The sequence below is a fragment of the Piliocolobus tephrosceles genome, chromosome 4, assembly GCF_002776525.5.
Source record: "Piliocolobus tephrosceles isolate RC106 chromosome 4, ASM277652v3, whole genome shotgun sequence".
NCBI lineage: Eukaryota > Metazoa > Chordata > Mammalia > Primates > Cercopithecidae > Piliocolobus > Piliocolobus tephrosceles.
This window is the reverse complement of record NC_045437.1, coordinates 154,852,579-154,876,624: the sequence shown is the minus strand read 5'-3', so window position 1 is coordinate 154,876,624 and position 24,046 is coordinate 154,852,579. Positions and strand designations below refer to the sequence as shown.

Below are 24,046 nucleotides of genomic sequence, written 5' to 3'. Positions count from 1 at the left end.
GCCATTCTAACTGGTGTGAGATGGTATCTCATTGTGGTTTTGATTTGCATTTCTCTGATGGCGAGTGATGATGAGCATTTTTTCATGTGTCTGTTGGCTGTATGAATGTCTTCTTTTGAGAAATGTCTGTTCATATCCTTTGCCCACTTTTTGATGGGGTTGTTTGTTTTTTTCTTGTATATTTGTTTGAGTTCTTTGTAGATTCTGGAAATTAGCCCTTTGTCAGATGATATCTCAATTTTAAAAATTAATGAGCTGAACTGTTGGGAGAAGAGCCACAGAATAACACCAAAAACAGTAGAAAGAAGGAAATAGTAAAGATAAGAGTAGAAATTGATGAAAGAGAAAATGAAGATTCAATAGAATATATCTAGAAAGTATCAACAAAACCAAAAGTTAGCTCTCAGAAAATAATTATAAAATAAAGAACTTTGTTTATGAGACGATCAAAATAAATAGAAGCCCTAAATTAGGAATTAAAAAGGGATAGATACAGTAGATATCAGAAATCTCACAATTTTATGCCAATAAGTTTGAAAACCTAGCTGAAATAGATAATTTTCTTAAAAAAATTATAAAACTGACTCTCAATAAGAAAGCAAAAACCTGAAATAAAAATTATATATCCTTTAATGGCTATAAAGCATTGTCTTAGTTTAAAATTTCTACTACCCAAAACAAACAAACCTGGACTATATGGTTTACCTGCGTGGAAGATATAATTATAAACATATGAAACTGTCCAGGCATGGTGGCTCACACCTGTAATCCCAGCACTTTGGGAGGCCGACGCGGGCAGATCACTTGAGATCAGGAGTTTGAGATCAGCCTGGCCAACATGGTGAAACCCTATCTCTACTAAAAATACAAAAATTAGCCGGGCGTGGTGGCAGGCGCCTGTAATCCCAGCTACCTGGGAAGCTGAGGCAAGAGAATCGCTTGAACCTGGGAGGCAGAGGTTGCAGTGAGCTGAGATCATGCCACTGCACTCCAGCCTGGGTGACAAAGTGAGACTCTATCTCAAACAAACAAACAAAAACTATAAAAAAGGTGAAAAGTCAATGTGATAAGTTGGTGTGGGAGAAGATATTTGTAACACATATAACAGGCAAAGCATTAGGATTCAAAATGTATAAAAGATGTCTTCCTGATCAATAAGAAAAAGACAAAACAATCCATCAGAAAATTTGGCAAAAGATTAGAAACAGGCAATTCATAATTTAAATATATAAAAATGCCCAAGTTTATTCATAATTAGAGAAACGAAAATTTAAAAATAGGATACTATTTCATATTCGTCAGATTGATGAAGTCTGATAGTCAAAGTGTTAGCAAGGATGTAGAACAAGAGGAACATTGCTGATATTAAAGTATATTGGTTCAATAACTTCAGAAAACAATTTGCCAATATATAGTGAAGTTAAGACATTCATATCCTACAACACAGTAATTCCACTCCTAGGTATATATCTGAGAGATACTTTAGACATGTGTACAATAAAACATACAAGAATCATTTTGAGATATCTTAAAAACGTAAATTAGTTCAGATCACTTCCTTCCTCAAAATTCTCCGAGGCTGAGATTAAAATTCAAAGTCCTCACCAGGCCTACAAGGCATGACAGTTTGCTTGTCTAACCACCTCTCCTGCTCTGCTCTCCCTGTTTCTGTTCTAGCCCTGCTGACTTTGCTGTTCCTTGAACAGCCTCTTTTTCTCCCTCGGGCTCTTGGACTCACCATTCCTTCACTTCCTCAAAGTGTTCCCCTCAGTTTTTATTTTGTCTCGATTCCTGCCTTCAGCGAAACCTCTGTTGACCACCTTTCTTTCCCTCCCTGCCTCCCTCCCTCCCTCCCTTCCTTTTTTTTTCCTTTCCTCCCTCCTTCCTTCCTTCCTTCCTTCCTTCCTTCCTTCTTTCCTTCCAATACATATTAGATATACATATTTTGGGCTACATATGATAACTTGATACATTCATATAATCAAATCAGGATAATTGCCTTAAATGTTTATCTTTTTCTTATGCTAGGAACATTTGAATTATTCTCTTCTAGTTATCTTGAAATGCACAATAGATTGATGTTAACTATAGTCACTTTATTGATCTATTGAACATTAGGTCTTATTTCTTCTCAGTGTATATTTGTAACCATTAACCAACCCCTCTTCATTCCCTGCCCTTCCTGGCCTCTGGTAACCACCAGTCTACTCTTTATCTTCATGAGATCCACTGTTTTAGCTCCCACAGATGAGTGAGAACATGTGATATTTGTCCTTCTGTGTTTGGTTGCTTCCATCTTTTCTAAAATAGCTGCTAGGACTGCCTCTTCTCCTCCAACCTGGTGAGTCCCTTTATCTCCTTTGGCTGGTTTATTTTCCTTCCTGCCTGACATTATATTCTATATACATTTGTTCCAGCATTTATTTCTGTCTCTCCTACTAGACTGTAAGCTTCCTGGGGGCTGGACATTTTCTGTCTGACTCATTGTTGCATTTCCCAGTGCCTAAAATGATGTTTGCTTGGTACAGGGTGGGTGCTCAATCACAGCTCTTCCAGTGAGTGAATGGATTTGCGTGATAGTCAAGATGTGATGGGAAGGAAACACTTAGATGACACAAAGAGTACTTCTTGGTAAAAACAAAGCCATTAGAGTTGTAGATGCATGAAAAGAATTTGAAGAAGATTGGTTCATAAACTAAAAGATATTCTTCAGAAACAGATTGAATATGTATGATTAAGTTAATAGATTAAACATAAGTAGATATCTGTGTATTTCATCTATATTCCTCAAAGTTTGTATATTCAGGTTGGTCAGAAAACTCTTGGGACCTTCCCTTGGGAAACCTTATATTCAGGTGGAGTTGCAGTATGCTGGAGCCTCTGCAGTCATTCTGTCTGCCAGGCGGTCATTCCCAAGCACCCAGGGTCACACCCAGCCCCAGGCATAGGGCCACAGGGTAGGAAGGACAGAGAAGGGGAAGGGAGTCAGGCACACTAAGCGTCCGCTGTGTGCCAGGAACTCTGCCTGGATTTCTCTCTTACATGGGTGACATAGGAGCACCCCTTCCAGGGCTCAGGCAGGGAGCAGGCCAGAGCTCTAGGGCTGTGCAGCTCGGTCTGACTTCTCCAACCCTTGCTACCCCTGTAGCTCTCGGAGATCTTCTTTATGTCCATCTGCACATCTGAGTTGTCCATGAAGCTCTATGTGGACCCCATCAACTACTGGAAGGACGGCTACAACCTACTGGATGCGATCATTATCATCATTATGCTTCTCCCCTATACCGTCCGCGAGCTCATGGGCAGACAGTTCACTTACATGCATATCGTTGAAGGCCTGCAGTCCCTGCGCGTCCTCAAGCTTATCAGCTATAGCCGGGGCATGCGGGTGAGTGTGCTGGGGGTGCCATGGTGCTGGGAGGGCAGGCTGTAGGCCCATTTGCCCCGAAGACCCTAAGGAAATAATGACTTCCAGTTGTTGAGTCCAACGTGTGTGGCAGGTTGATCTTTACCAATATTATCTCATTTAATCTTAAAACAATTCTAAGAACGGTATCATTAGCTCCATTTTACAGATGAGGAAATTGAGATCACCCAGTGGTGAAATGTCAGAGCTGAGATTTGAAAGGTGTGTCTGACTCCAGAGGCCACATCTGAACTTTTCCTCTCTCTCGTGCTGCAAAGTGCCTGATTTTCTTATGCTGCACATCCTTTGAACTACATACCTAGGACGCCTCAGCTTTTTGGTGGCCCAGGCCACTAGCTGCTGTCCCCAAACAGCTGAGAGTCTGCTGCTGTCTTGCTGGGAATAGTCTCTGTGCTTCTGTAAGGTGGCTCTGGAAGGGCTACTGCTGCTGAGAAGTCTTTCTGGGTTGCTGAAAACCATGGAGTGACCAACATTCCCTTGACTCAGAGGCTTCAGAAAGAACCTCAGGGCTGCCCCCCCCCCCCCCGCCCTGAATCGTGCCCTCAGGCACTTGTCCTGTGCACAGTAGGTTTACCTAGCTCTGCACCCAGTGTCCATGCTTCTCCAGGCGGGGGCTGGTCTGGGTTCCTGTGTTCAGTCGGGGTGTGTTGACCTGTCCTGCCAGGGGCTGCCCCTCGCCTGGGCTTGGGTGGCTTGCTCTCTAGGGCCTGGCCCCACATTCTGGGAGCCCCAGGCCTGGGTAGAGAAGAGAAGGGGAACGTTAGAGGTCTCCCCTGCCATGCACACACCTTCGTTTGTTTCTTGCTGTCATGTAAGCCAGCGCCTGCCTGTGTGTGTCCCCTCTCAAACAACGCAATCCAGCCTTCCCTCTCCTTCTCTTCATGGCGAACCTTCTGGGGAAAAGTGTCTGTACTTCCAGTCCCACTTCCCTGTCCGTCATTTATGCCCTAGCTGCTTTCCCTACACTCCAGAATATCTAGCCTCTCTGAGGTTGCCAGCAACCTCCTTGTCTTCAAATCCAGTGGCCAGTTCCCTTGGCATCCTTGTCACTCCTTTCTCTTGGTTTTCCTCCAGCCTGACTTGTCAGGAGTGTTTATCCTTTGCCTGGCTCATACATGCTGTTTTCTCAGGATGGTCCCTGAGTTCTCCTCCTCTGCTCCCCCTGCACATCCTCTCTGGGTGATCTTTTCCACTTTCCAGGACCCTCCACCTGCCTACCCCTCTCTCTTTGACCTTTAGACCCAACTGCACCCTGGGCATCTCACAGGCTTCTCAAATTTGATGTGTCTAAACTGAACTTGTCACTCATCCCCATCCCCAACCTCAAATCCCAAACCCTGGCTTCTCCTCATTTCTTTTTTTTTTTTTCTTTCTTTTTTTTTTTTTCTAATACTTTAAGTTCTAGGGTACATGTGCACAATGTACAGATTTGTTACATAGGTATACATGTGCCATGTTGGTGTGCTGCACCCATTAACTCATCATTTACATTAGGTATATCTCCTAATACTATCCCTCCCCCGTACCCCCACCCTATGACAGGCCCCGGTGTGTGATGTTCCCCTTCCTGTGTCCAAGTGTTCTCATTGTTCAATTCCCACCTATGAGTGAGAACATGCGGTGTTTGGTTTTCTGTCCTTGTGATAGTTTGCTGAGAATGATGGTTTCCAGCTTCATCCATGTCCCTACAAAGGACATGAACTCATCCTTTTTATGGCTGCATAGTATTCCATGGTGTATATGTGCCACATTTTCTTAATCCAGTCTATCATTGATGGGCATTTGGGTTGGTTCCAAGTCTTTGCAATTGTGAATAGTACCGTGATTAACATACATGTGCATGTGTCTTTATAGCAGCATGATTTATAATCCTTTGGGTATATACCCAGTAATGGGATGGCTGGGTCAAATGGTATTTCTAGTTTGTGATCCTTGAGGAATCGCCATACTGTCTTCCACAATGGTTGGACTAGTTTACACTCCCACCAGCAGTGTAAAAGTGTTCCTGTTTCTCCACATCCTCTCCAGCACCTGTTGTTTCCTGACTTTTTAATGATCGCCATTCTAACTGGTGTGAGATGGTATCTTATCTTATTGTGGTTTTGATTTGCATTTCTCTGATGGCCAGTTATGATGAGCATTTTTTCATGTGTCTGTTGGCTGCATGAATGTCTTCTTTTGAGAAGTGTCTGTTCATATCCTTTACCCCCTTTTTGATGGGGTTGTTTGATTTTTTCTTGTAAATTTGTTTGAGTTCTTTGTAGATTCTGGATATTAACCTTTTGTCAAATGGGTAGATTGGAAAAATTTTCTCCCATTCTGTAGGTTGCCTGTTCACTCTGATGGTAGTTTCTTTTGATGTGCAGAAGCTCTTTAGTTTAATTAGATCCCATTAGTCAATTTTGGCTTTTGTTGCAATTATTTTGGTGTTTTAGACATGAAGTCCTTGCCCATGCCCATGACCTGAATGGTATTGCCTAGGTTTTCTTCTAGGGTTTTTATAGTTTTAGGTGCAACATTTAAGTCTTTAATCCATCTTGAATTAATTTTTGTATAAAGTTTAAGGAAGGGATCCAGTTTCAGCTTTATACATATGGCTAGCCAGTTTTCCCAGCACTATTTATTGAATAGGGAATCCTTTCCCCATTTCTTGCTTTGTCAGGTTTGTCAAAGATCAATTGGTTGTAGTTGTGTGGTATTGTTTCTGAGGGCTCTATTCTGTTCCGTTGGTCTATATCTCTGTTTTGGTACCAGTACCATGCTGTTTTGGTTACTGTAGCCTTGTAGTGTAGTTTGAAGTCGGGTAGCATGATGCCTCCAGCTTTGTTCTTTTTGCTTAGGATTGTCTTGGCAATGCGGGCTCTTTTTTGGTTCCGTATGAACTTTAAAGTAGTTTTTTTCCAATTCTGCAAAGAAAGTCTTTCGTAGCTTAATGGGGATGGCATTGAATCTATAAATTACCTTGGGCAGTATGGCCATTTTCACAATATTGATTCTTCCTATCCATGAGCATGGAACATTCTTCCATTTGTTTGTGTCCTCTTTTATTTTGTTGAGCAGTGGTTTTTAGTTCTCCTTGAAGAGGTCCTTTACATCCTTTGTAAGTTGGATTCCTAGGTATTTTATTCTCTTTGAAGCAATTGTGAATGGGAGTTCACTGATGATTTGGCTCTCTGTCTGTTACTGGCATATAGGAATGTTTGTGATTTTTGCACATTGATTTTGTATCCTGAGACTTTGCTGAAGTTGCTTATCAGCTTAAGGAGATTTTGGGCTGCGACAATGGGGTTTTCTAAATATACAATCATGTCATCTGCAAACAGGGACAATTTGACTTCCTCTTTTCCTAATTGAATACCCTTTATTTCTTTCTCCTGCCTGATTGCCCTGGCCAGAACTTCCAACACTATGTTGAATAGGAGTGGTGAGAGAGGGCATCCCTGTCTTGTGCCAGTTTTCAAAGGGAATGCTTCCAATTTTTGCCCATTCAGTATGATATTGGCTGTGGGTTTGTCATAAATAGCTCTTATTATTTTGAGATACGTCCCATCGATACCTAATTTATTGAGTGTTTTTAGCATGAAGGGCTATTGAATTTAGTTGAAGGCCTTTTCTGCATCTATTGAGATAATCTTTTGGTTTTTGTCTTTGGTTCTGTTTATATGATGGATTACATTTACTGATTTGCATGTGTTGAACCAGCCTTGCATCCCAGGGATGAAGCCCACGTGATCATGGTGGATAAACTGTTTGATGTGCTCTGGATTTGGTTTGCCAGTATTTTATTGAGGATTTTTGCATCAATGTTCATCAGGGATATTGGTCTAAAATTCTCTTTTTTGTTGTGTCTCTGCCAGGCTTTGGTTCAGGATGATGCTGGCCTCATAAAATGAGTTAGGGAGGATTCCCTCTTTTTGTATTGATTGGAATAGTTTCAGAAGGAATGGTACCATTCCTTATACCTCTGGTAGAATTCGGCTATGAATCCGTCTGGTCTTGGCCTTTTTTTGGTTGGTAGGCTATTAATTATTGCCTCAATTTTGGAGCCTGTTATTGGTCTATTCAGGGATTCATCTTCTTCCTGGTTTAGTCTTGGAAGGGTGTATGTGTCCAGGAATTTATCCATTTCTTCTAGATTTTCTAGTTTATTTGCATAGAGGTGTTTATAGTATTCTCTGATGGTAGTTGGTATTTCTGTGGGATCGGTGGTGATAACCCCTTTATCATTTTTTATTGCATCTATTTGATTCTTCTCTCTTTTCTTCTTTGTTAGTCTTGCTAGCAGTCTATCAATTTTGTTGATCTTTTCAAAAAACCAGCTCCTGGTTTCATTGACTTTTTGAAGGGCTTTTTTTGTGTCTCTATCTCCTTCAGTTCTGCTCTGATCTTAGTTATTTCTTGCCTTCTGCTAACATTTGAATGTGTTTGCTCTTGCTTCTCTAATTCTTTTAATTGTGATGTTAGGGTGTCAATTTTAGATCTTTCCTGCTTTCTCTTGTGGACATTTAGAGCTATAAAGTTCCCTCTGCACACTGCTTTAAATGTGTCCCAGAGATTCTGGTATGTTGTGTCTTTGTTCTCATTGGTTTCAAAGAACATCTTTATTTCTGTCTTCATTTCGTTATGTACCCAGTAGTCATTCAGGAGCAGGTTGTTCAGTTTCCATGTAGTTGAGCGGTTTTGATTGAGTTTCTTAGTCCTGAGTTCTAGTTTGATTGCACTGTGGTCTGAGAGACAGTTTGTTATAATTTCTGTTCTTTTACATTTGCTGAGGAGTGCTTTACTTCCAACTATGTGGTCAATTTTGGAATAAGTGCAATGTGGTGCTGAGAAGAATGTATATTCTGTTGATTTGGGGTGCAAAGTTCTGTAGATGCCTATTAGGTCTGCTTCATGCAGAGCTGAGTTCAGTTCCTGGATATCCTTGTTAACTTTCTGTCTCGTGGATCTGTCTAATGTTGACAGTGGGGTGTTAAAGTCTCCCATTATTATTGTGTGGGAGTCTAAGTCTCTTTGTAGGTCTCTAAGGACTTGCTTTATGAATATGGGTGCTTGTATTGGGTGCATATATATTTAGGTTAGTTAACTCTTCTTGTTGAGTTGATCCCGTTACCATTATGTAATGGCCTTCTTTGTCTCTTTTGATCTTTATTGGTTTAAAGTCTGTTTTATTGGAGACTAGGATTGCAACCCCTGCTTTTTTTTTTTTTGTTTTGTTTTCCGTTTGCTTGGTAGATCTTCCTCCATCCCTTTATTTTGAGCCTATGTGTGTCTCTGCATGTGAGATGGGTCTCCTGAATACAGCACACTAATGGGTCTTGACTCTTTATCCAATTTGCCAGTCTGTACCTTTTAATTGGAGCATTTAGCCCATTTACATTTAAGGTTAAAATTGTTTTGTGTGAATTTGATCCTGTCATTATGATGTTAGCTGGTTATTTTGCTTGTTAGTTGATGCAGTTTCTTCCTAGCATCAATGGTCTTTACAATTTGGCATGTTTTTGCAGTGGCTGGTGCCAGTTGTTCCTTTCCATGTTTAGTGCTTCCTTCAGGAGCTCTTGTAAAGCAGGCCTGGTGGTGACAAAATCTCTCAGCATTTGCTTGTCTGTAAAGGATTTTATTTCTCCTTCACTTATGAAGCTTAGTTTGGCTGGATATGAAATTCTGGGTTGAAAATTCTTTTCTTTAAGAATGTTGAATATTGGTTCCCACTCTGTTTGGGCTTGTAGAGTTTCTGCCGAGAGATCCGCTGTTAGTCTGATGGGCTTCCCTTTGTGGATAACCCAATCTTTCTCTCTGGCTGCCCTTAACATTTTTTCCTTCATTTCAACTTTGGTGAATCTGATAATTATGTGTCTTAGAGTTGCTCTTCTTGAGGAGTATCTTTGTGGTGTTCTCTGTATTTCCTGAATTTAAATGTTGGCCTGCCTTGCTAGGTTGGGGAAGTCCTCCTGGATAATATCCTGAAGGGTGTTTTCCAACTTAGTTCCCTTCTCCCCATCACTTTCAGGTACACCCATCAGACGTAGATTTGGTCTTTTCACATAGTCCCATATTTCTTGGAGGTTTGTTTATTTCATTTTTTTTTCTCTAGACTTCTCTTCTCACTTCATTTCATTCATTTGATCTTCAATCACTGATACCCTTTCTTCCAGTTGATCGAATCAGCTACTGAAGCTTGTGCATGCTTCACATAGTTCTTGTGCCTGATTATCAGCTTCTTCAGGTCATTTAAGGACTTCTCTACACTGGTTATTCTAGTTAGCCATTCATCTAATCTTTTTTCAAGGTTTTTAGCTTTTTTGTGATGGGTTTGAACATCCTTCTTTAGCTCGGAGAATTATGATCGTCTGAAGACTTCTTCTCTCAACTCGTCAAAGTCATTCTCCGTCCAGCTTTGTTCTGTTGCTGGCGAGGAGCTGCATTCCTTTGGAGGAGAAGAGGTGCTCTGATTTTTAGAATTTTCAGCTTTTCTGCTCTGGTTTCTCCCCATCTTTGTGGTTTTATCTACCTTTGGTCTTTGACGATGGTGACATACAGATGGGGTTTTGGCTTTCTGTTTGTTAGTTTTCCTTCTAACAGTCAGGACCTTCAGCTGCAGGTCTGTTGGAGTTTGCTGGAAGTCCACTCCAGACCCTGTTTGCCTGGGTATCACCAGTGGAGACTGCAGAATAGCAAATATTGCAGAACAGCAAATGTTGCTGCCTGATTGTTTCTCTGGAAGCTTCATCTCAGAGGGGCACCCAGCCATGTGAGGTGTCTGTTGGCCCCTACTGGGAGCTACCTCCCAGTTAGGCTACTTGGGGGTCAGGGACCCACTTGAGGGGGCAGTCTATCCCTTCTCAGATCTCAAACTCCATGCTGGGAGAACCACTACTCTCTTCAAAACTGTCAGACAGGGACATTTAAGTCTGCAGAAGTTTCTGCTGCCTTTTTTCAGCTATTCCCTGCCCCCAGAGGTGGAGTCTACAGAGGCAGGCAGGCCTCCTTGAGCTGCAGTGGACTCCACCAGTTTACCTACTCAAACCTCAGCAATGGTGGGTGCCCCTCCCCCAGCCTCGCTGCCACCTTGCAGTTCGATCTCAGACTGCTGTGCTAACAATGAGTGAGGCTCAGTGGGTGCGGGACCCTCTGAGCCATGCGTGGGATATAATCTCCTGGTGTGCCATTTGGTAAGACCATTGGAAAAGTACAGTATTAGGGTGAGAGTGACCTGATTTTCCAGGTGCCATCTGTCACAGCTTCCCTTGGCTAGGAAAGGGAATTCCCTGACCCCTGTGCTTCCCAGGTGAGGCGATGCCTCCCCCTGCTTCGGCTCTCGCTCGGTGACCTGCATCCACTGTCCTGCACCCACTGTCTGACAAGCCCCAGTGAGATGAACCTGGTACCTCAGTTGGAAGTGCAGAAATTACCCGTCTTCTGCATCACTCACGCTGGGAGCTATAGACTGGAGCTTTTCCTATTCGGCCATCATCTCCTCCAGTATTTCATCTCTTGGTAAAGAGGGGTTCCCCACCCGCATTCAGTTGCCAAGTCATAAATTTGACTGTCTACTTAGACTCCTCTCTCAAGCTTTGTTGTGTGACCTCCTCGGTGGTTATTGACTTGTCCACATCTCTTCATCCCTGTCACCATCAGCCTTACCTGGATTCCTGCAATGGCGTCCCACACTACTGGGAGCCCTGGAACAGAAATGCCCCAGCAGCGGGGGGAGGATCTTGAAAGTGCACATCCAATTGCAGCACCCTAGGTTTCAAGCCTGAGGGTAGCTCCCCATTTTTCAGGTTACAGACAGACCTTGCAATGTGTCCTAGAAGGAAGGAAGTATGTAAGGTGCTGGGCACTGGAGTCAACAGGGACGAGAGGAAGGAAGGTGGAAGGTAAAGAAGACTGGAGGCCCGAGATGTTCATGGTCAGGTGGGCACCCCAGAGCAAGGGCGGGATCTGGCAGTGGGAAGTGTGATCTGGTTTTTCCAGGTGTTGGGCACCAAGGGAGCAGGGGCCAGGAGTGGCACCAGGGTTACTAGAGAGGGAAGCCCAGGGGTAAAGAGGCCTGGCATCTTCCATAAAGATGTGGAAGGCCCCCAGGCTGACAGCAGGGTTGGCTGGAGAAGGAGGTACTGAATCTGGAGGCAGAGATTTTAAGACATGAGGGAGAGGGGGAAGCTGGAAGGTTGGCCCTGCCCAAAAGCTGGGGCTGTGCCTGTGAAAACAGGGGATCCCAGGATAAGGCAGATGGTGGTCCCCTGAATCTGAGGGCTGTTAGGGATAGGCAGCCTTCTTGGAGAGGGGAGCTGGGTTGTGAAGTCCTCTGCTGATAGAGGACTTTCAGATGAGGCCAGGAGAGGAGGGAAGCAGGAAGGACTGGTGGCAGGGAGGGTTTCCATCTTGGAAGAAAGGGGCAGGGGCAGTGACTAGACCGGCACCTCAAGGCTGTGGACACTGGCTGCTGGCTCAGTGCACCTGTCTTTGCTGTGTTGTGGCAGAGGCTCCTGCTAGCCAAGGGCTGTATCCCAGAGCAAGCTGGCCTGCTTGGGGACTGCTCAGCCTTTTGTCCTTGTAGGCATGCACAGAGACCCTGGGCATGCAGAGGCAACAGGCACACATGCATGCACCCCAGCTTTGGCCTCATGGGTTTTCTGTCATTAAGCAGGGCCTTGCATCCTAGAGTGATTCCCTGGGGATCACCAACCACCCTGAGCTGTGGCTGTCCTGTAGCCTTGGGATGTCATAGGACCTCAGAGTGCCAGAGGCACAGAAGTGACCCTGGATAACATGCCCTCTGAATGTTGGCTGGCCTGCTGGCCAGGGGGAGCTGGACCTGCCCATGGTCGGCACTTGCACCTCTGAGCTAATTTGTATTAATTCAAGTCTAAAGGAGCCCTTAAATAAAGGGCTACAATCTCAGAGCCCAGAGATGGCACTCTGGCACCTTCTTGGCTCCTGACCCCTGATTGATTAAAATGACACTCTGCCTTCTACCTCATGACAATAAACCTGCACCATGAGGAAATGTTGTTTTGCACAGAGATGTGCAAATGTTCATCTGTGTTTCAGCCTGGAAACAACCTTCAGATGCTGGGCTGTGGTGTGAGCATCAGTCCCCCTTCCTCCCTGCCAGATCATCTTCCACACATCCAAGGGGCTGTGTAGGAGGGCTCCCTCCAAGCACTGGGCCTGGGTACCTGCCTTGCCTGGAGCTCGTTTCCACATCCAGAATGCTCCAGGGCTGTGGCTTGATCCAGAGCCTGGGAGAGCTGAACTGGGTACAGGGAGTTGCCCCCCGCAAAAGGATTTGGGAATTCAAAATCACACATCCAATGGGGGCCACACCATGGGCCTCAAAAGCTTAGGACTTCCTCAGGAGGGAGCTACTGGCCTAAGGGGAACTGGGCAACCCTCTCTTAGGACTGGATTTCTGTACCTTTCTGGACTGTGCCCTAGAGGGCCTGCGTGGATTGTGCTTAAAGAACTTGGCCAAATCCAGCTGTCATGGGTCCTATATGGGGCTCCCAGGAGAGCGTGTCTGTTCCTCCACTGCTGCTCTAAAGGTTACTCAGCTTGGACCTCAGGTGGCACCAGCTTGTGGGCTGGCCTGGAGGTAGGAGGCCCAGCCAGGCCTCCCCGCAACCCTTCTGCACAGGCTTTGGGTTCTACCACCCAGTGTTCCTCTCTTCCCACTAAAAACCTGATCTGCAGACTACATCTCATCACAGCTTTTCTCATGAGGATTTACTGCTTTCATCTTAGTCCTTGGGAAAGAAGTTCTGCCTCTGTTTAGTGGGGAGGAAGGCATTAAGAAAAAAAAAATCTCGGCCGGGCGTGGTGGCTCACACCTGTAATCCCAGCACTTTGGGAGGCCAAGGTGGGTGGATCACAAGGTCAGGGGATCAAGACCATCCTGGCTAACACGTGAAACCCCATCTCTACTAAAAATACAAAAAATAAAAAAATAATTGCCAGGTGTGGTGGCGGGCGCCTGTAGTCCCAGCTACTCAGGAGGCTGAGGCAGGGGAATGGCGTGAACCCGGGAGGCGGAGCTTGCAGTGAGCCGAGATCGCGCCACTGCACTCCAGCCTAGGCGACAGAGCAAGACTCTGTCTCAAAAAAAAAAAAATCTCAGCTCTTTTGCAATTAATCCAAAAACACTTATTTTCTTTTCCCAAGGAGAGATGGGAGGCATCTGGTGTGCATTCACCCCTGCAGGTAGCGCCAAACCGTTCCACACGCAGGGCAGCCCAGGGCTCTGGGACTGTCTCTCTGTTTCCCAGGTTACCCCAAACTGTCCAAACTGTACTGCCTTGTTTCTTAGCTCTAAGGACCTCCTTTCCTAGTACTAAGCCAGTAAACAGTCTCTGTGCTCAGGGTCATTAGTGGTTGAAGGTGGTGGCATGGGGCAAAGGCCTTGAGAGTTGGTCACAGCTCTGCCATTGTGTTGGAGTGTGACCCTGGCCAAGACAGTTTGCTTCTTTGAGCCTGTGACCGCTCATTTTGAAATGGGAAGAATGATAACACCTACCTACCTTGAAGTTATGTCTGTGAAACGTCTAGGTAGGTGAACATGCATTGAGTGCCTACTGCATGCAAGACTCCAGAGCAGGAAGAATGAATAAGCAGTCATACATGGTGCTCCCAGAAATGGGCAATGTAGTGGGGAGATAAGACAAATGCACATGTCATATGGGGCAAGACTGAGGTTACAAGACAGGGACCTACGTGTGAAGATGGGGCCGACAAGGACCAGGGAGCCACATTCCTCTTGGCCCTCTGTATACTCACTCCCAGGGTCGCTCCCCTACTCCTCCTGGGCCTGGGGCAGAAAGCATTCAGGGCTGGCCCTCAGCTGAGAAGCAGGAGCAGGATGCCCTGAGATGACCGCACAGTCAGGTTGGGGTTCAAGTGGAGTGGTCACCTCAGACCTGAGAGAATTGACTGAGAGTGGATGTCAGACATTGGTGAAGCACTGTTAAATGGATCCAGCCCTCAATCTGGGCACAGTTCTGATTCACTTCATTAATTTGTTAGTTTATCCAACCAACCAACCCACCCACCCACCCACCCACCCTTATTGAGCGTAAGTCTTGCCCCATATGACATGTGCATTTGTCCCTGGCACCAGTTGCTAGGGACAGCTGTGAACTGGGCAGAATGGACCTCTGTCCCTGGACCCCACCCAGCCCAGTGGCACCCTCACCTACCACAGTGTCCCTGCCTTGCAGACGGTGATCACTGCCATGGGACAGACAATCTACCCTGTGGCCTCTGTGCTCCTCCTGCTCTTCCTCCTCATGTTCATCTTTGCTGTCTTGGGCTTCTGCCAGTTTGGATCTGCAGACAACGGTGACCACGATAACTGGGGGAACCTGGGTGCGGCTTTCTTCACCCTCTTCAGCTTGGCCATGGTACTGTGTTTGGGAACAGTGGTGAGGGCAGGGGCCTTGGGAAGGGACAGCCTAGGTGGTGTGAGTGTGTGGACATGTGGGGCCTCACATGGGGCTTTCCTCATGTCCAGGTACTCAGTTGGGACCAGGGAAGCTGGGGTCTGTTCCCTATCACAAGCCAGCACCCTGCACAGGGCTCCATCCCTCTAGGCCTGTGATTCCTTAGAGTGCTTCTACATGTCTCACAGGGTGATCAAACTTTGCAGAGGTCTCAAATAATAATTCATTTGGATTCAGTTTAATTTATAAATGAAACCCATGTCACATAGCCTTGTGGGGAACCGGCTGTCACAAATCCACCTAGAAGAAGCATGTAAAACCCAAATCTAGAAATTTAGATTCTGCTGGACTCTGGAAAGAGTGGGGTCTTTTCGAAGGTGGGCCTGGCAGAGAGGCAGTGTCTTTCTGGGAGGGTTGGGAGGCCTTGAGAAAAGAGACCTCGAGGCATGTTGGTCAGTAGCATCCCCAGCCAGGTGTGTTCTGCCTTCCCAGGCCATCACGTATGTGCTGGAGCCAGTGGACTGAGAGGTGCTGAGGGGATGATGTGGAAGCAGAGCCACCCTCCTCCTCAGTGGGCCTGGCACTCCCCTAGTGTAGGTGAAGAGGAGGCCTGTGCCACTGGGCCTGGGTCCTCAGCATACGCTGCCCTGCCTGAGCAGGTTGATGGCTGGACAGACCTGCAGAAGCAGTTGGACATTCGGGAATTTGCTTTGAGCCGCCCATTCGCCATCATCTTCATCTTGCTCGCCTCTTTCATCCTCCTCAACATGTTCCTGGGTGTGATCGTCAAGCACACGGAGGTGAGGCCCCGCCTGTGAGGATCGGAGGTCAGGGCAGGTGTGGCACGTGGAGCTGTAGGGCAAGTCTCCAGGAGCTGTAGAAGATAGAATATTGCTGAACAGCGAGTGCACCTGTCTGATTCTTGCTTTGGAAGCTTCCTCTCAGGGGTGTACTCCACCCTGTGAGGTGTGGGGTGTCAGACTGCCCCTAGTGGGGGATGTCTCCCAGTTAGGCTACTCAGGGGTCAGTGACCCACTTGAGCAGGCAGACTGCCCCTTCTCAGATCTCAACCTCCGTGTTGGGAGATCCACTGCTCTCTTCAAAGCTGTCAGACAGAGTCGTTCGCGTTTCACAGGCTTCTGCTCCTTTAGCTGAGCCCTGTCCCCAGAGGCGCAGTCTCAGTTGAAAATGCAGAAATCACCGGTCTTCTGTGTCGCTCGCGCTGGGAGATGGAGACTGAAGCTGTTCCTATTCGGCCATCTCCAGGAGCTGTATAGCTGTGTCTTCCCAATGAAGTGGAGTAGAGGAGGCCAGATGGGCCTGTCCCTCACCCGGCCCAACTCTCTTCCCTGAGCCATTGCATTTGCCTTGCCTGCTGATGGTGGTCAACAGGATGGTGGGGCCTAGGAAGCCTCTACAGCTGCGGTTGGCAGCTTGACTGGGGGCTGGCACTGTGTGGGGAAAAGTGCTCCTGCTGAGGGCCTGAGCAGTGGTGCAAGGCTGAGGAAGAGGAAAGACTGGGTCTGGGCATGTAGCAAGAGCCTGTAGTTGACCTCCATTGTCTGACTCTCTAGGACGCCATCAAAAAGTTGGAGCGAGAGCGGATGTTGGAGCGGCAGGCGAAGCTCATGGAAGAGAAGCAGGTGATTCTGCAGCGGCAGCAGGAGGAGATCAGCAGGCTGATGCAGGTGAATGGCCCCCACAGGCAGGTGGACAGATGGGTGGATGGATCATCAGGCTGATGGGATGGCGAGGAGGAGGGGCCGTGGTGCCTGTGTAGAGAGCAGGTGGCCTCAGGCACCTGCAACCTTAGGTAAGACAGCCGCCTTCCTCCCATGTTTTATAGAATCAGCCTTTACTGTTGGCATTTTTGTGTTTCTCTGGACCTCTCAGAGTGTTGAGTGCTGTGATTATAATGTCTCCCTCTGTTGTGGGCAGAACTATACTGCTGGGCCCTTTGGGGCCAGGCAGTCTGTGCTGAGGCTTCTTCCTGAGGGCTCACTGGGTGCCAGGCAGCCATGGCCCCAGGCCACTGAGTGGACGAGGATGCGGAGGCTCTGATAGAGTGCCAGACAACCTTGGTTCTCTCAAGTTCCTTAAACCAGAACAAGAACTAGCAAACCAGGCTGGAGATTTTCTGTCAAGCATGATGCAACCATGAGGGACCAGGGTGAATTTTCCCTCAGCCTGAGTGCTCTGAGCCTCCCATGCTGAGCCTCGGCTGCTCTGCTATAGGCCTCCCTCCCTTTTTGGGTGCATCCCTCCTTGGCCTCTTCTCTGGGGTGGAGACATGTGCCTGTCTTCACCGTGCCCAAGGTTTGTCCAGGGTTGGGAGAGGCTGCGCTGAGCCTCAGTTGGACTTCATGTGCTGCCTGTCCTCAATGGTGACCGCCTCACCCGGGAGTCCAGGTTCAGAAGGGGTCAGGATGAAGTTGTGACCAGGCTGAAGCTTCCTTCCAGAACCAGGGTGAGGCCGCTGCCTGGGGGCCATCCTGGAGGTTCTCCATGCCTCTGTGCAGCTCGACTGTCACCTTCTCATCACTGCTCTCTCATTATGCTTTCCGCTCTAGAAAAATGCTGACTGCAAAAGTTTCAGTGAGCTGGTGGAGAAATTTAAGAAGACCTTGCACCACACTGACACCATGGTCTTGGATGATTTTGGCACTAGCCTACCCTTCATCGATATCTACTTTTCCACTCTGGACCAGCAGGACACAACTGTCGGCAAGTGAGTTCCAGCCCTAGCCTTCCCTGGTCCCTGGGGCTTCCTCGAGGTCGGGCTGTGTCAGGTGCCCTGGGAGGTGAGGAGGATGATGACTGAAGTGCTGATGGGCAGTGGGTGGGTGGAACATGGCTTTCTTGGGGGTACAGCATTCCATGTATACACAGGGGCTGGGCTGCTGTGTGGACAGGCTGTGGCTTGGGGGAATCTGCCCCTCCTGCCCCTCCCCAACCCACCTTGACTTGCATGTAAATGCCAGCTCCTTAAAGTCTCCAGGCCTCTCCTCACTAACCCCTTTCCAGAGTGCAGAGGAAAGACCACCGGGTAGTCTCAGCTTCTGGCCTGCTTGTGCCACTACCTTCCTGTGTGGCCTTGGGCAGTTCTCTGCCCCTTTCCCATCTGTCACATGAGGGGCTGCTGGGCTGATTCAATGAAAACAGTGTATGTGAAGCTCTGGACCTGACCTGGCCCAGGGCTTGTGCTCAGTGTGAGTCAGCTGGGATTATGAGCAGCCATTACGGAGCAGGAAGGATGTAAAAACCTGGTTGATGGCTGGACAGGTTGTGGGCATCAGGAGCTATGGTGGGCTGTGGGCACTAGGGAGGTACAGTGGGCTCTTCAGCGAGGACAGATATAATTAGCCTGGCTTCTCAATGAAAGCCGCTTGGAGGGCTTTGGAGATGGGAGAAACCAAAAAGGAAGGAGTTGTTGGGGAATGCCCACTTTTGGCCCAATAGGGGGTCAGTCACTGTCTGGGTAACTCCACACAGTTACTTCTGTCAGGACCTAAGAATTTATTTCCAACCTGACACATGAAGTAAAATCCCTTGCTCCAGGGGACCCCAGGCAGACTGGCAGATCCAGGATTCCAACCCAGCCTGATCTGGCCTGAAGTCCCTGCTCTTCTTTGATCCTATACCTGTGCAGGTGCAAACGTGTGGTCAGTGGGGCTAGGGGGTCCTGGAGCCTGCCCCTGACCTCAGATCTAATCTCCTCCTGCTCCATTTTGCAGGCTTCAAGAGCTGTACTATGAGATCGCGCATGTGCTGGAGCTAATGCTGGAAGACTTACCCCAAGAGAAGCCCCAGTCCTTGGAAAAGGTGGATGAGAAGTAGCTGGGCATGGGGACGCCCATGTGCTGAGAGCCTTGCAGACTATGCCAGGTCCCTGTTAAACACAGGCTTTCTGAGGTGTCCTCTCCATAGTTGCTGTGATTATGGCGTTTCCCGACCTTTGAGATCGAGCCTGGATAGGTGCTCATGAAGTGTGATTCCCCAGAGCCAATCTCCCATCCCCCACCACAGGACATGCAGACCTAGGGAATGAGGAGCGGGAGGCTCAAGGCTTGTCCTGGCCAGAGGCCACATCCAGGGCCCATGCTGGCTCTAGGCTCCCTGGACCTAGCAGCAAGGACCTGGGGAAGCTGCCTGAGGACCACAGACCAAGACGACCTCCAGCCACCCTCCAAAGCACATGGCCCCCTTGAGCTGGTGTGGCCCTGCTGATCTGGGTGTGGGTGTTCTCATACTGACAGAGTCACGTCTCCCTCTGTGGACCCACTGCTGCAGGGACATCTCTTTGGAAGGCTACTCTGATTTCCCCAAGGCTCACCCCAAGGGGTGCTGCTAAGACTGGCAGGATTCTGTTGTGTGGGCCTGGAGCTCAATCTGGGGGAGTAGCCTGCTGGCAATGCCAGGGCACCTTGCACAGAGCCTGGGAAAGGTGGCATCATCAGCACTGTGTGCTGCTGCCTCATATGGTTAAGTAGGACTCTTCACTTAAAAGGTGGCATTTTCTCTGTTATTCCTAGCCGTATGACTACCAGGGCCATCAGTGCCCTGGCACCACTCTGGCTTAGCCATGATGGAGCCATCTGAAGGCCCCAGCAGAGCAGCACAGGACAGATGACACTCCTTACTCCAGACTGGCCAGCCCAGAGGCCTGGCAGTGCCCACTCTACACCATTGCTGGGAAGTATGCCTGAGGCTGTCACCTTGGCAGTGCCACCTCACACAGAGGAGGAGGTGTATTCTGGGACTGGCACCTGTAGCTGGGTGCAGAAAGGCCCCATACCACGCTGGGGATTCAGGTTAGCAGAAAATGCATGGGGTAGTGTGGAGAGTGGCTACACAAAGAGTCAGGCCTGGGTGGTGGCACCCCTGAAGCCACAGGACAGGGGCTGTAGGAACCTGTCCTCCTGGTTTCATCTATACATCCAACTGCTATCTACTGAGCTATGCTGGGTGCTGGGGCTTCTATGATGAGAAACCCATGGTCTCGCCCTGGCCCTCTTGGAGCTCACAGTTGTGTAGGGAAGACAGTCATCCAGCCACTGAGGAAGTGACAATCATTGAATTCAGAGTGGGGGGACTGCGTAGAGAGAATCAGGGACACATTGAGAATCATGAAAACAGTGTGGAGGAAGGATGGCTCTTCAGGGTGAGACCTATTGAGGTGCTATGGGGGAATCCTCTGAGGGCAGGAAATGCAGCCTGGACACTTCCTGCACGGAGACAGCTTTGTGTGCATGCCCTGAAGCTGGGCTGGGGTAGACCGGGTGTTTGTGCCCCTCATGACAGGGGGAGTTGCTCCGGGTCTGACATGTCCAGGGAAGACGCCAGGCTCGGGGCTTCCAGGGGTGCTCTGGCCCCAGGCAGTGGCTCCAGTTCAGGGCCGGGACAAAGCAGACATTGCCAGCTGCTCACACAGGGTGTGCCAACATAGCCATGGGAACGCTAAAACATATCCAGCTACTCTCATCAGGAATCCTGGGAATTGCCCTAGGCATCTGAGAGTGAACAGAGATTTAAAAATTGGCCGCAGTGGGGCAAGGTAGAAAGTGCCATGGTTTTGGAGTCGGGACACCTGTGTTCCCTCATAGGGAGACCTTGGGCAAAGTGTCTGGTCTTTCAAGCCTCACCTATTTCCTGTGAGAAATGTGATGATAAAACTGACCGGGTACAAGGATCAAATCTCTGTAAGGTGTGAGAAAAGAGGTAGTCAACTTATGGTTCACCCTTCCCCACTGTCAGCCCTCACTTCTGCTGGGGGCACCTGTAGTGGGCTATGCTGGTCAGGGGCTGAGAGGGATGAGGCCGGCTTGATGCTGCTGGCGGTGGGGAAGTATGGAGCTGAGAGCAGGACGCAGAGGTCAGGAACTGTACAGGGGTATGAATGGGTCCTGGGATGGAGCTGCTTCAGAATGGGCAGATGACACGTCAGATCTGAAAGGCCTGGATCCCATGCCTAGGAAGGCAGACTTTGGGCACAGCCACCAGGGCGTGGTGTGAGAGGGTGCATTAGTCCATCTTGTGTTGCTGTAAAAGAATACTGGAGGCTGGGCAATTTAAAAGAAAAGAGATTTATTTGTCTCATGGTTCTGCAGGCTGTCCAGGAGGCATGGCACCAGCACCTGCTTCTGGTGAAGCCTCAGGAAGCTTCTACTCATGGTGGAAGGCAAAGCGGAGCCCGTGTGTGTCATGTGGTGAGAGAAGGAGCAAGAGAGAGGGGAGGAGGGCTGCCAGACTCTTTTAAACAACCAGCTACCATGTGAACTACAGAGTAAGCTCTCACTCATCACGAAGTGGGGGCACCAAGCCGTTCATGAGGGAGCCACCCCCATGATCCAACACCTCCCGCTAGTCTCCACCTCCAACATTGGGAGTCACATTTCAACATGAGATTTGGAGGGGACACACATCCAAATTATATCAAAAGGCAAGCTGCCTTTAAGAGCACAAGAAGGCTTTCAGACAGCAAAGAGCTGGTGGGGGCAGAGGTGACGTGCACAGGGCCGGCCCAGCACTGCTGGCAGAGCAAGCTGATGGATATTTGGCACAAAGTCCCAAAGCACCATTTCTGTTTGGCTCTATTAGCCTGCAGAGCAAACACGGCAGATTGGAATCCCCACTTGGGCTCTCACCAACTCAAACAGGCTTGGCCAAGACCTTTAATTGATTTGCTTGGGGCAGAAGTGGCTCTGCTTACCCATGCCTGGCTGTAGAAAGCAGGACCCTCCTCATCCTCCCCTGACGCTGGAATCTAGTAGGGTTGACCCTGAATGGCTCCTTCATCTCCAGCCTGCCAGTCTGATGGTTTGGGGGCCCGAGTCTCCTTCTGGTCATGCCCAAGCCCTCCCCCAGTTCTTGTGGAACGGATCTGGAATTCAAGGCTGGAGGTGTTTGGAACGTGGCTGGATTTTCTTTTTTTAAAACTGTTTTCTCATTCCACCAGCAGGAAGCAGGCCCTGTATTGTGGAGATCGAGGCAGTGACTGATAATGTGAATGCTCCTGTCCATTCCAACAGCCCCTAGAAATCTGATACTGAGACTCTGGAGACTGTGCCCCTTGAGGCTTTCTTCAAATGCTTTAGGACACCTCCTAGAGCAAGCTGGCCTTCAGCAGGTCAGGTCGGGCTCTCCGGGCGTCTCTGCCTGTGTCAGGCTTTGTCCCTGGCCCCAAATGGGTCTGCTGTGTCGTCCTACAGGCCCTCAAGAGAGAAGATGGTTCTGAATTCCTGTCTAGGCTACTCAGAAAGGAGAGGTGGTTGTTCTGATTATAGTCACAGGGGTTGGAAAGAGGGGAAGGAGATAAATGTGATGGTGCAAAATCTATCAACACATGGGCATCCCCACTCTTCCCCATACTGTGCTACAAAGAATTCTGTCTGTGCTTGGTCAGCCACAGGCTGCACCTGACCCAAGTTCTATGTTTGACTTTATTGTAGGCTTTGTGTGATGTGGCATTAGGAGAATGGTGGAGAGCCAGGCCTGCAGAGCTGGAGGGAAAGGGGAGTATTTGTGCTTTCTCAGCCAGCTCCTGCATTCTCCTCCATGCTGGTCAATCGGGGTAATGGGCAAAACAGAGGGAAAATTAAAAGACCAGCGAGGCTGGATGAAAACACAACAGGGAGCTGGGAAAAGGGAGGGAAGGAGGACGCAAAATCTGAGGGCTGAGAGTCTGGGAATTGTGGACAGCAGCTATGACATAGCTGGTGGGTGTGCCCTGGAGATAGGACAAAAGAGGGGGTTAAGTGTCCTTGTGGGTTAACAGTGGGATCTCTATAGGTATTCTTTGAGAGAGGCAAATGATGACTGGAATTATCTTAAAATTACTTTTAAATTTTATTTTAATTGCTCTACCTTTTAAAAATGAAGCCCCATGGATAGATTAGACCATGTGGATTCTGGGTTATATTCGGGTTATATAAAAGATCACCCTGCATAATAGGGACCTATTGGGTTAACAGTGGGAAATGCTAAGAGGGCTTTCCATGGACTGAGCCCTTATCTGGATCAGGGGCCTCCAGGTGAAGCATACCAGAGGGTGGTGGCACCAGGTATGACTGTCTTCTTGCAAGATGAAACTAAAGTATCAGAAGGGAAGTGTGCAAGAAACCAGAAGGTGATGAAGAGCCTGTTTCAAAACTCTTGGGAAACTGCAGAGTGACTGGGAGCTGTGTGAACTGGTGATGGACCGTGGTGGTGCTCTCACAGCAGCAGAACCTCGCTCCCCTCCAGCTTGGCATTTGGGGACCACTGCCCCTGACTTCCTCTCTCTCCAGTGCTACTTCAATGCCTGGGATCAGGGCCTGAGATAAAAAGAACTCTTCAAAACTTGACGTTGGAGGTGGGCATGGTGGCTCACACCCTTAATCCCAGCTGCTCAGGAGGCTGAGCCGGGAGGAGTTTGGGGCCAGGAGTTTGAGACCAGCCAGGGCAACATAGTGAGACCCCATCTCTAAAATGTAAAAAAGAAAACTTGACACTGGCCCAGAGAAGGAGGGATCCAAACAGAGGTCAGGCCAGAGCTTCAGTGGCACAGCCTGTTCTCCTTACTGACTGTGGAAATACTGCCCTCTGTTTTGCCAGTATTTCTGTTTATAAGATTTTTTCACATGTATGACTTTCAATCACATAACAACACTTATTCCCATTAAACAGGTGGCAAAACTAAGGTTCGAAGAGGTGATGTAACCTACCCAAGGTTGTACAACTAAGGGGGAAGAACCAGGATTCACAACCAAGTGTGTCTGATTCTTTAGCCACTGCTATGGTGCCACACAACAACATTCCAAGGAATTGTTGTCCCCTTTTATAGGCAGGCAAGCCAGCACTCAGAGACTCACTGGGCCAAGGTCATCATTAAAGGGCAGAGTCAGTATTTGAACACAGGCCCCTCTGCTCTACTGCTTCATAGCAATCTTGTTCTTTCTTATTGAAGCAGCTATTTTTTCAACTTTAAAAACCAAGCCATGATTCCCTTCTGAGAGGGGCCTGACTCTGAAAAGGGGGCGGTGGTTGCACAGACGGGTCTCGGTTGGCCAGTGAGTTCACTGGCACCTTCTCAACGCTTAGTCCAGGCTCTGAAGTCTGCTGGCCCTGGGAGCCCCAGGAGCCTGGAGATTGGGAGGACGGCAGGAAGCAATCTGTGTGCAGAAAGGGTGGTGACTGCAGC

General features: G+C 48.3%; 1 protein-coding gene across 1 annotated transcript in view; it reads left to right on the top strand.

Annotated features, from left to right (window-relative positions):
- The window catches only part of CATSPER3 (cation channel sperm associated 3), a 55,618-nt gene extending 36,828 nt beyond the window's left edge, over positions 1-18,790 (top strand). The window contains exons 5-10 of the mRNA XM_023195809.1: positions 3,149-3,388; positions 14,647-14,829; positions 15,528-15,668; positions 16,443-16,556; positions 17,439-17,596; positions 18,603-18,790. Coding sequence (XP_023051577.1) covers positions 3,149-3,388; positions 14,647-14,829; positions 15,528-15,668; positions 16,443-16,556; positions 17,439-17,596; positions 18,603-18,705 — 939 coding nt within the window. The 3' untranslated portion in view covers positions 18,706-18,790. The remainder of the gene's footprint in view (positions 1-3,148; positions 3,389-14,646; positions 14,830-15,527; positions 15,669-16,442; positions 16,557-17,438; positions 17,597-18,602) is intronic.
- The last annotated feature ends 5,256 nt before the right edge of the window (positions 18,791-24,046 follow it).